Below are 12,250 nucleotides of genomic sequence, written 5' to 3' on the forward strand. Positions count from 1 at the left end.
TGAGCAATTAGTTGTGCATTTGTGAGATCTGCTATAAGCCTTTACCATTGGCTATGTTTGCTAAGACTTCTGGAGGTTGAAGTCCAAAATATCAAGTGAACCAGAGTTTCCCATTCCTCTTCTATGGCAGCCTTGTAAACAAGCTCATACAGGTTTCTAATAACCTGTATTTCCATGCTGGCCACATGCATGCTGGCCTTCTTGCATGGAAAGGCTGGCTATTGGCCTAATTACAGGCCAGTAGAAGAAAACACGTCTCTACAAAGAAGACTGTGAGAAAAAGCATGGTGTAGTGGCTTGAGTGTTGCAGTATGATTTTCGAGAACAGGGTTTCAGTCCCAACTTCTCAATGGAAACCTACAGAGTGATCTTAGGTAAGTCAGACTCTCTTAGCCTCAGAGGAAAGCAAAGTCCAAGGACCAAATCTTGCCAAGAAAAACCCATGGTATGTTTGCCTTAGGGTCCCTGTAACGTGGAAGCAGGTTGAAGTCACACAGCAATAATCAAGGAGACTGGTGGAGGAACAATGGTGTGATCCATTTGTAATCCATACATTTGTAGCACAGTTCCATACATATCTACTCAGAAGTAAGTCCCACTGAGTTTAGTGGGGTTTACTCCCAAGAAAATGGGTATAGCAGTGCAATCTTAATTAGTGTGGACTTTGAGCCATTATGTTGAACCCAGGGTAGTGATTCTTACATCCAGTGGCTTCAGAATGGCCCAAACAGACAGGCTAAAATAAAGCTGCTTGAGGTCACTTTGGAGGTATGCTGTTTAAATGACACACATATCTTCAAAGGCCAGAAGCTATGCCAAAGCTGTATTCTAGTCCTTAGATCTGGAGCATGGCTTTGGTACAGTTTCCGGCCTCTTATGACGCATGCAGCATTTAAACAGCATACTTCCAAAGTGATCCGAAGTGGCTTTATTTTGACCTGTCTGTTCAGGTCCAGAAGATACTGTTTAGAAGATACTATTGCATGTTTTCCAGACATGTCTCCCACAAATTATGCACCTCTATTCAAAATAAGTTTCTGGGGCAGAAAGGTAAACATAAATTGAGCTGTATTTAAAAACAAAGTTTATCTTAGTATGCTGCTGTCCTTATTGCTCTGTGTATTACACTAAAAGATAGCCATTTTTTAAAAAAACAAAAACATTATTTAGACTGCTAGAACTCTGCAAATGGTGAACTACAACATTCTGGGCACAGCTGCTAGATTTGATGCAGCCATCACAGGTTGAATGTTCCTTATCCAAAATGCTTAGGAGTAGAAGTGTTTTTTATTTTGGATTTTTTCAGATATTGGTATACTTGCATATACATAGTGAAATGAGACTCAAGTTCAAACATGAAATTCATTAATGTTTCATATGTACTTTATAAACACAGACTGAAAGTAATTTTATTCACAATACTTTAAATACTTTTGTGCATGAAGCAAAGTTTGTATACATTGAACCATCATAAAGCAAAGGTGTCACTATCTCAGCCACCCATGTGGACGGTTTTGGATTTTGGTTTTCGAAATTGTGGATAAAGGATACTCAACCTGTAGTATTAATTTTATTTGGATTGAACCACACAGCTCAAGGTGGCTAATAATTTTACCAAAATGCATATAGTTAAAATCACATGTTGCTGTTGTTCTGTGCCTTCAAATTGCTTCCAGCGTACGGTGACCGTCAGATACCTAAAATCTCAAGCCTAAAATCATTAATTACATATATCTAAAATTTCCAATATCTTCTGTAATAAAGTAACAGCCAAATAGCTGTCAAAGACAAATGAAACACTTGGCTTATCTCCCAAAAGGTGTACAAATAAATATATTTTTAACTGGTGCCTGAAAGACAGAAGTGAGATAGGTGTTGGGTCAACCATGGTACCACCACCAAAAACCCTGCCCTGTGTGGTAGCCCCAGAAGCTTTTCTGCTGCACAGCACCACTGGAAGGGCTTTGCTGGCTGAACTTCAATCTTGGGCAAATCATTATTAGATCAAGCAGTCCTTGAAATACCTGGCCCTGAGCCTTTTAGAGTTTGGGACCTTGATACTAATACACCGAATAGCTGTATGCACTTCTGTTTCTGCATCACTTTCCTACAGTACTGTTATTAACATTTTAAATCTGACACTTTACCATCTCCCTTGCAGGGTGTTTGTGCCGATCAGTGCAAAGTGTCTGGCCACCATCGTTACCAGACAGTGGAAGTAAATGAGGGTGCCTTGGCAGAACTGAAGCGTCTGTTTGAAGCCCAGGCTGAGCATGTGCACCAGACATTGGCCTTGCACCTCTATACCTCTGTGCTGTCCCGCCTTCAGGTGGAGTCTTACATCTATGGACTGCTCAGCAGTTCTCCCTTGCTGAAGTCTCTGGGCATCCAGCAACATGATCAAGGTGTGTGTCTCCCCTTCTGGTTGGATTTCTGTTAATAATAATAATAATAATAATAATAATAATAGGATTTATTTATATGCCGCCCAATCACTGGGAATCCGGGCAGCTTACAACAGAGGGGATAATAGACGTTTCCCTGCCCTCAGGCTTACAATCTAAAAAGACACGACACAAAAGGAGAAGGGAATGGTGGTGGGGGGGGGGGAGGGATCAGGTCCAGCATTCTCTCCCTCTGAGGCCTGGACCAAGGCAGAAGGACCGGAGGGAGGGCTCTTCTTCTTCAGGCTAGCCCTGATGGAGCTGGGTCTGCCTGGTCAACTCCCTCATAGGCTGGAAGATGACAATTATGGAGGGAGGAGTCTCTTCTGTTAAGATTGTGCCAAAAATGATGGGTGCTTCTACACTGTAGAAATAATGCACTTTGACACCACTTCAACTGCCATGGCTCCATCCTACAGAATCCTTGGATTTTTAATTTTGTGAGGCACCAGCATTCTTTGGCAGATAAGGCTAAAGACCTTGTGAAACTACAAATCCCTGGATTCCATAGGATGGAGCTGCTACACTTAATGTGGTATCAAACTATTATGTCTACAACGTAGATGTGCCCTATGCATCATGGACAGTATACTAGAAGCAAAAAATAAAGTTTTGTGCTGAAAACTTCAAGTGCTCTGATCTGATCTGATTTTACAAATTAAAAACATAGCAGGAGGGGGAGAGAGCAGATGTGTTCCTCATCAGAAATGATGTATCACAGGGAGGGAAATGTCAGGTCCATGTAGGTTAGCTCTTCCACTGCATCACTCCATGTGTGTCCAGCATATGCTAGAAGGGGCATTCTGGAAAAACACATGTATAACTTACCCATGAAAATTGGGGGGGGCAGGGTGGTGGTGGTTTCCCAACTGATTTAGAAAGGCCTTGTGCAATGCAGACAGAGAAGACTCTATGGGGATAGCTTGATAGGATATAAAGTCCCAGATTACACACTGAATTGACAGTGGTGTGTATGATCAACTTATTCTTTGAACTTGGTAACAGTGGTTGGCTTCTCCTTTATTCATTATACCCTGCCTTTTCCCTAGTACCAGAACTCAAGGTGGCTTACAAAATAGGAAAGCAATTCCAAATTTAAAATACATACAAGGATATAAATAAAAAGACATAAATTGTTTAACTGCATTTTAAGGTTATAAATAAAGGTAAATAAACTGTTTAACTGCATTATAAGATAATCTGTAGAATGACGTCTGTTTAAAAATCCACTGAAAGACAGAAAAGAACAGTCAACAAGATAGCATGCCATCCCAAGCCCATTGCAGTCAGTTCCACAAAGCCTGTTGGCTCATGCAAGGAGTACTCAGTACTCAGGCTGCTTGCCATATGCAGAAATAAAGCAGTTTGACACCACTTTAACGTTCATTGCTCAGTACTGTAGAATTTTGGGATTTGTAGTTTGGTGGGTACCAGAAGTCTCTGACAGGGAAGACTAAATATCTCAGAAAACTAAAAAGTCCAGAACGGCATAGCATTGAATCATGCCAGTTAAAGTGGTGTCAAACTGCTTTATTTCTGCAGTGTGGCAGCAGCCTCAGAGTTGATTTTTCCAGTTCCTTCCTCTGGAATAAAACCAACAGCACCTGGTATTCATTGGTGGTCTCCCATTCAAGTACTAATGAAGGTTCACCCTGCTTAGCTTCCAGGATCAGTCAGCAGACTAATAATTGGTGAGGGCTCCTGTACTGTTGATGGATGTGTAGAAGAAGGAATTTCAACCATGGTTGTTTGCCAAGCAACCGAGTAACAAACAGCACTTGCTGAAATTTCCTCTCCAGCTTACAGTCTGCCAACCCTAGGGTGGGATCTTGTATACACAACAACTCTGTGTGGTACACTGGGGTCAAGAGATAACAGTTTGACTTTGTCTTAGGCCATTTAGTGGGTGCCATAGCTGAGTGGGGTTTTGAACCCAGTACAGGGGACCCCAACCTAAGGCTGCCACTTGATATTAATACTGATTCTTTTCTTTTTCTCACCTCATTCTCAGCTCTTAAACAGGCCGAAGACTGTTCCTCAGACTTGGGGCCCTTGAAGGAATGCATCAGTGTTCTCTTCAGTTTTACCCGCAGGGTCGTTGAAGATCCACAGTTTCAGAGTGATGTCCTCTCGTGGCTACAGAGGCTGGTGAGGAAACCTGTGCAGATAATTCTACAGCAGAGATTGGATCTTCAGTCATCCAGGCAGAAATCCATCACTAGCACTTCTTTTATTTCTCCTCACTCTTGTTTTACCCAGAGTGGTGGTAGTGATTCATTGAGTTCTAAGACATAGCAGTTTCCTTATTACTGGTAGCTCCCCGACTGACATACAGTGAAAAACAATCCAATATAAATTGAATTTAGGAGACAGCATAATAAAACAAGCAATTAGAAACAGCAATGAATTAAAAGCAGCACAGATTAAATGAGGTGTCATACAGATGTCTGAAAATATCATCAGAGCATCTTATGAATTCTTGAAAACTAACAGGTTTCACTTGGGGCATAACTGATTATTGATTATTTTAAGTTCTCGTACATCTATGGCTTTGCCATTCTCCCCCTTTAGAAATTACCTTTGAATTTCTTTCCCATCTATACAGGTGTCAGTCTTACAGAGGGTTGGCTGTCCAGGGGACCATCTCTTCCTCTTAAACCACATCCTTCATTGTCCTGCCGGTGTCAGCAAATGGGCTGTTCCATTCATTCAGGTTTGAATGTCTAATCTCCCCTATATGGAGATGTGTCTGATGTATCTGAGACCAAATTTCTCACAGTTAGAGGTGTGACAATTTGGACAGCAAGTGGAGGCTCATGGTGGAATGCTTCTCTTAACAAAAATTAATATTTTCTAAAATTCTAGAAATGTAATATGACAGGAAGAAAATGCAGATGTAGAGGTTTATTATCTTGTAAACAGTCTCCCATTTATGGCTACATCAAATGTTCAAATGGTGAAACAAGTAGACATACTCATTGGAGGACCACACTGTTCCAAACTCAGAAATAGCAAAACTAAATGCCTCTTGGACAGTTTTCTGTTGTGAGGGTGACATTAAGAGTGTGATTCCTTGTTTGCAGTTTGAAGTGACACAGTCTAGGATGGACAGTATCAGATGGTTCTTCTTCAGATTTGAATTTGTACTCTGTACTTAATTTTTATCAAGCATTCTATAAAAGCTTCTCAGCTGGGCTCTTAGAGAAAACATCTTTCCAGTAGTCCCCTAAACATAAACAATTTTATGGTTTGTGTGTATGTATCTTTAATTCTCAGACTCAAGACACTTGTGATCCCCAACTCTGATTTAATGCCTCTTTTTGAAAACATCTTCCTCCCTTGCTTACTTTCAGATTCGAGTCCTTGGTAACCCATCTGGGGTCTTCCATTTTATGCAGTCCCTTGCTTTGCTGATGTCTCCTGCCAAGTACGTACAAATGGGTTGGGGGGGGGTGCAGAAATAATCCAGTTTGATACTACTTTAACTGCCATGTTCTAGTGCTATGGAATTCTCAGATCTGTAGTTTAGTGAGACATTTAGCCTTCTCTGTCAGAAAACTTTGATGCTACAACAATCTATAATTCCCAGATTTCTATAACATTGAACTATGGAGATGGAGCCAGAAAGACACAGAGAGCATGTGATATCTGTAGGTGCAAGGAACGTTTTCCTTGAAGTTGTATAGAAGGAGTGATACAAAACAAACAACACTCCTTCACAATGTGAAGGAAATGTTATAGCTCTCCACAACTGAACTGGAAGCGAGCAGGACATTTGCTCCTCTCCACAGTCCTGGATGCAAGGTTAGCTCCAGAGAATGGCATAGTTGCATGTATGGCAGGGCCTGGGAGTGTTTCCTGCTTTAATGCTGCTGTTTCCACCTTGTGCAGCAAAATCAACATAGCATCTTGTGACACCCTAAAAGCAAATAAGTCTTATTAGGCGTTAAACTTTTGTAGGCAGGCTTTGAGGGCTGAGTGCCTTTTGAGATAGGAGGTTTCAATGGATAGGTGTTGTTCTTTTGTTCCCTTTATGTGCTTCTAAATTGCTGTAAAAATTAAAATCCTCGACAGTGGAGGACAACTTTTGTGGGTGCAGGGGCTGATTTCCTGCTTCTGGCACAAAGTTGTGCAGTTTCCCCATTGTGGTGGTAGTGGTGGGAGTTTCCAAGTATCTTAACAATATGGGAACAGAAACTGATTGTTTCTTCCCAACCTCTCTTGAGAATGGGAAAATCTAGAACTACCATTCCTAATGAAGACACTTTTTATTTGGCTGAAGTTTTGTGTTTCTGTATAAGATAGGATTTTTAAGGCAGCTGGTAGGTAAATTCATTCTGGAATATTAACAAAACAAACAGAGGTTTGTCTCCCTCTTGTGGTGTCGCAGCCTAATTTTTCTGGCTTGTTGCGTTTTGTGACCTACAGAAACCGAGCAGAGTTTATGTGCCATATGAAGCCCAGTGAGCGAAGGACCTCCTCGTCATCTGGAAAGGAGTCTGGAAACTGGACTTTAGTTGATGAAGGAGGAGAAGAGGTACCTTGTTAAAATATGTTTTTTTTAATAATTTGAGTTCACGCTTGATGCAGACCTCTCTTAAGGGAGCAAGAACAAAGCAGTCCAAGTGTATTTTTCCTGCTGAGTTGATACATAATTCATTTTTTGTCAGATGGAACCATTCCTGTTAAGTTACAATATTCACCTCTAGCAAGTGAAGCTTTGTAAAGTTGCCTGAAAGGGTACTCCTTTTTCTGTGAAGAGCACAAGCTTGTTTAGGTAAACAATAGAGATTGGCTGACTTCAGGTCTGCAAAATCTTTACTTATATTTTTCTAGAACCCTGTGGTCCTCTGATAAACCATGTGCGGTCAGATGGGCTGAGATGGTGCTAAACATAAAATGGTATCTTAGGGATGGAGTCAGCTTTTGGAACTAAAAATTGACTTCTTATTTACTACAGTTTATAGATTCACTGGATTGCAGAACTCCATAAAGATCCAGGCTGAATATGCACTGCAGAAATAATGCAGTTTAACAGCACTGTAATTGCTATGGCTCAGTGCCATGGAATTTTGGGATTTGTAACTTTGTGAGATATTTAGCCATCAGAAGGCTCTGATGCCATAACAAACTACAAATCCTAGGATCCATAGCATTGAACCATGGCAGTTAAAGTGCTGTCAAACTACTCAGCAAGGATAGTAGCGGCTACAGATTGTGACAATCTTGGCTTCGTTCCCTTCATCTGTCCCCATGTGACTGATGTGGGAGTATGTACAGCCCGGAACATAGAGGCTATAGTCTTTGATGATCCTGTCATAACCTCACCTACTTACCTATACAAAATTGTTGGGGAAGCCAAATGACAGTTGTGGAAGCATACCATGATCCTGGCTCAGCTCACCCCATCCACACCCTCATGGGTGTGTGTGTGGAGAAGCCAAGTGAGGAGGATTATCCCCACCACCTATGTGGTGACAGCTGATTCACAGTGTTGGAGATCTTCTAGTCATGCGGCAGTTACTGGAACATAGCCCACAGTATTTGTCATCGTTTGGCCCATTCCTGCCAGCCATTACAGGGACAAGAAATAGATGAGCCTGGGCTGCAGGGTGGTAGTAATTCTTGAGTTTGAGTACTGGGGATAAAATGAGAAGGGGGTTTGAGGAACATTTTCCTCATGGTAGTTTCAAACACTAAAGAAGCCTGTTTCTCCCCCCCCCCCCTTTTCTTTCAATATTCTTTTCATTCCTAGTGCATGTCTAGCAGTAAATACTAATCACCCTTCTTCCAGCTTCTCTATTAGAGCCTTGTTACCCCCTTAAACTGGATCCATACCTGTCCTTAGCAGTAAAGAATGTGGCCTGTTGTTCTGGTTCTCTTCTAGGATGAAGATCCTGATACTAGTTGGATTCTTCTTCTTGAAGATGACTTGATAGCACTTCTGTCTCAATTCCCTTTTCATGAACTCTTCCAGCATCTTCTTGGATTTGATTCTAAAGGTGAGCAGACTGCTAAAGCAGGGCTGAGGAAAGTTCAGCTTGTGAATATCATGAGGCCTCTGAACGTCAGTCTCCAGAGCCTGAAGTTTGGAGATGGTTCTGCTGTTTTGGGACAGTCCATTTGGGCATAGTTCTGCTGTTTCTAGGGTTCAAGTGTAAGTGCTTTCAATAATGGTGTGGAATATAGACACCCCTCAGTTAACAAAGCACATGACAATGAAGTTCCTTCCCTCCTTCATTTCCTTTTTACAAAAAATGTTTTATGCATCCATGCCTCTTTCATTTCCCTCTGTCCAGCTGGAAGTTTATTTATCAGTGTCATCATTGAGAGGATGGTGAAGGATGGCTAGGGAAACAACTTTTGGTGTTGAGTTGCAGCAGTGTGTGTGTAGTTAACAATGCAATAAACATTTTTTGAGCTGTGAAAAAGTGGGATTCTAGTCTAGCTGGTGCTCCTGTAGCCATATTGTCTTACCTACAAAACCAAGGGAAACAACACCTACCTCTAGAATACCACACAGAGCATGTGAGAGCAGTAGACCAGACCAGGAGTAAGCAGATGAGCCTGCCTTACTAGTTCCCCCTAGCATGTTAAAAAAGCACAGGTCTATAAGTTTTGGCCACCAAAATGGAAACATGGAGGCTGATGAAAGTACAGTCAGACCTTCTTATACACGGATTTTTTATACACGGATTCAAGCATACACGGTTTGAAAATGTTCAACAAAAAGTATAAATTTCAAATATCAAACCTTGATTTTCCATTTTTTATAAGGGACACCATTTTGCTATGTCATTATATTTAATGGGACTTGAGCATACACGGATTTTGTTATACACGGGGATCTTGGAACCAAACCCCAGCGTATAACAAGGGTCCACTGTATGTGTCATCCCTAGATGCATTTTGGAAGAAGGCTTTAAGTGGTCTCTCAAAGATTCAGAACATTTTAAAGTATGCTACACTTAGCTGAACTGACAATTTCATTCCATAGGTGTATATTGTTTGCTCTAAATACAAAATTTGCCAAAGAAACTTATCACTATTGGTTTCATGTTACTTCTGCCTCTGTTAAAGAATTGATTCTCAGGAACCCATCTATTTTGTTAACTGAGTTATGCCTGTATAAAGAAGGTGTTGGGTTATTGTGTTTCAGCAACTTAAGAGCGGGGGGAAATGAGTGTCAAAAGAGAGTGAGTGAGAATGGAGGATAGAATTCTTTAGTCTAGTCTTCCTGGGCTACCACTTGCTAACTGGAACTGTTCTAATGCCAGTTAACTGGTTATTAAGACTGCTGGAATATATAAGAGCAGTGTTTTTGTTTCACATCAACTGCATTTAGGCTGCGTCTGTACTGGAGAAATAATCTGGTTTGACACCACTAACTGCCATGGCTCCATGCTTTGGAATTCTGGGAACTGTAGTTTGTTTTGGTACCAGAGCAGAGCAACAAACTACAGTTCCAAGAATTCCATAGCATGGAGCTATGGCAGTGAAAGTGGTGTCAAACCAAATTATTTTTCCAGTGTGGTTGCAGCCAAAGTCATCTACTGAACTTGTGAATAATGTGCTGATTGGCTTCTCCCATTCTGAAATGTTTTCCATTGTGTAGGTGTTTATGGTCCTGAGAAAACAACCTCCCAAGAAATGATGAAGATCTTTGCATTTGCCAACTCTTTGGTGGAACTTCTTGCTGTGGGGCTGGAAACCTTTAACCGAGCCCGTTACAGGCAATTTGTGAAACGAATCGGCCGCCTCATCAGGCAAGGATTGCTACTTGCTTGCTGCTTGAAGGAGGGGCCGGGTGACCACAGATTTTGAATTTGTGCAAGGCAGCTCTTTTCTAAAGTGAGCTTGGGAGACTGCACTGGCCTTGCATGGGCTACATTCTTCCCACCTGCATTTTAATTATTTTAGCTTAACTTTTTTTAAAAAAACAACAACAACTATTTATCATTTGGAGCCATTTTTGCCACGCCCCCCCCTGGCTATTTTAGATCTAGAAGTGGCTTTTGTATAAAACAGGAAGTAAATAAAAAGTAAACTTTTGATTTATGCAGGCTACCCCTATGTTTACCATCTGTACTAGAGAATGGGTATCTGAGGACAGAGTTATAGGGCTGTCCTCCCTGCTTTAGCTACCTGCCCCCTGAATGGGTATGGAGTGGGCAGGCCCCTTTCTTAGGAGCTGCAAGGATGCACCATGGCAGATGATGTAGCTAGGAGTTCTAGACATGCCCATTTAGACATGATGGGCAAAAAGTCTCCACAACATAACTTTGCTTGAAGGCTTCAGTCTGCCCATCTCAGGATAATCTCCGTTCTTGTAAAACCAGATCATTTTGCTACTACTGAAACAGTAAAAAAGTTACTCTGTTCCAAGGCATGGGCAGAAATCTTCTACCATGCCATTTCTATGTACAGTTTGCCCTGTGTATCCACGAATTCTTTATCCATGGATTCAACCATCTACAGCTTCAAAATATTAAAAAAAATGTATAAATTCCATAAAGCAAACCTTGATTTTTCCATTTATATAAGGTACACAATTTTATTTCATCTTTTATACATAATGGGACTTGAGCATCCACTGATTTGGTATCCACCGGAGGTCTTGGAACCAAACGGAAGTGGATACCAAGGGCCCACAGTATATTTATCTTATTACTTGTAATCAGTCTCACTCCCAGAAAAGGAGGTTTCCAAACAGCATTGTGAGGGGTGGGTAATTGTTGTTTCTCCAGATATTCTTGGACTCTAGTACTGATATTCTCTTTGGCTATTATGGCTGGTGCTGACTGAAGTTACACAACATTGGAAGGGCGCAGGTGGTTTGCCCTTATGGGTGAAACCGAAAGAGAAACTTTGAAATCTATCCTTATCAGACCACTGGTCCAGCTAGGAATTGTCTATACAGGCTGGCAATATCAGTTCTTCAGTGTTTCAAAAAGAAATCTTTCCTCCCCACTCTATCTGGAGATACTGAGGTTGGATTGAGGCCATCAGTGTATAAAGCACAGGCTCTCAGTGCTAAACCTCTGGCCTTTCCATCTAAAAGGGACTGAGGAGATAGCTCAGCAGCAGCTTGTAAGGAATCTAGTTGCTTCCTGAAGATGTGAAGGCAAAAATAATTAACGGGACCTTGCTGGCAGGCAGTTGCTAAACTGTTGAAGGTGATAATATGATGAGTTGGGCTAATATGGCTCTGATGATGATTTGGTTTCTGCTTCATTGTTTTGCTTTGTTCTACTCTTCCTCCTCTTCCCCCATCCCGTAGGATGACACTTTGCTATGTGAGTGATCACTGGGCCCAGTACATCAGCCACGTTAAAGGCTATGGCTACCCAACACACCCTTACTCAGTGGAGAAACTGCAAGTGGAGTTTGATGAACTCTTTCTGCGGGCTGTCCTGCATGTACTAAAAGCTAAAAGGTAGGCAACAGAAGTAAAATCAATTCATTTGAGTTGTGATGCTGGAGAAGATTTCTGAGGATATTGTAGAGAGCCAAATAGACAAACAAATGGGTCCTAGAACAGATCAAGCCTGAAATCTCCCCGGAAGCCAAGATGTCGTACTTTGGTCACATCATGAGAAGGAATGACTTAGTGGAAAAGACAATAATGCTAGGAAAAGTGGAGGGATGTAGAAAGAGAGGAAGACAGCACACCAAATAAATAGACTCAGTCAGGGAGGCCACAGGTCTGAGTTTACAGGACCTAAGCAGTGGAGTATAGTGGGGCTTGGAGATGTTTCATCCACAAGGTCAGGGTCAACTTGGAGGAGTTAACAGCAACCAAAAAT

At 41.5% G+C, this 12,250-nt stretch overlaps 1 protein-coding gene across 4 annotated transcripts in view; it reads left to right on the forward strand.

The window, feature by feature from the left end:
- The window catches only part of LOC149324222 (ectopic P granules protein 5 homolog), a 77,323-nt gene that overhangs the window by 9,271 nt on the left and 55,802 nt on the right, over window positions 1-12,250 (forward strand). For all 4 annotated transcript variants that reach the window (XM_089497849.1, XM_089497867.1, XM_089497858.1 and 1 more), the window contains exons 3-10: window positions 2,162-2,405; window positions 4,456-4,592; window positions 5,050-5,157; window positions 5,798-5,871; window positions 6,873-6,981; window positions 8,332-8,446; window positions 10,060-10,210; window positions 11,725-11,880. In XM_089497849.1, coding sequence (XP_089353975.1) covers window positions 2,162-2,405; window positions 4,456-4,592; window positions 5,050-5,157; window positions 5,798-5,871; window positions 6,873-6,981; window positions 8,332-8,446; window positions 10,060-10,210; window positions 11,725-11,880 — 1,094 coding nt within the window. The remainder of the gene's footprint in view (window positions 1-2,161; window positions 2,406-4,455; window positions 4,593-5,049; window positions 5,158-5,797; window positions 5,872-6,872; window positions 6,982-8,331; window positions 8,447-10,059; window positions 10,211-11,724; window positions 11,881-12,250) is intronic.

The sequence above is a fragment of the Sceloporus occidentalis genome, unplaced genomic scaffold (assembly GCF_023333645.1).
Source record: "Sceloporus occidentalis isolate IW3139 unplaced genomic scaffold, rSceOcc1.0.p SCAF_1, whole genome shotgun sequence".
NCBI classification, from domain to species: domain Eukaryota; kingdom Metazoa; phylum Chordata; class Lepidosauria; order Squamata; family Phrynosomatidae; genus Sceloporus; species Sceloporus occidentalis.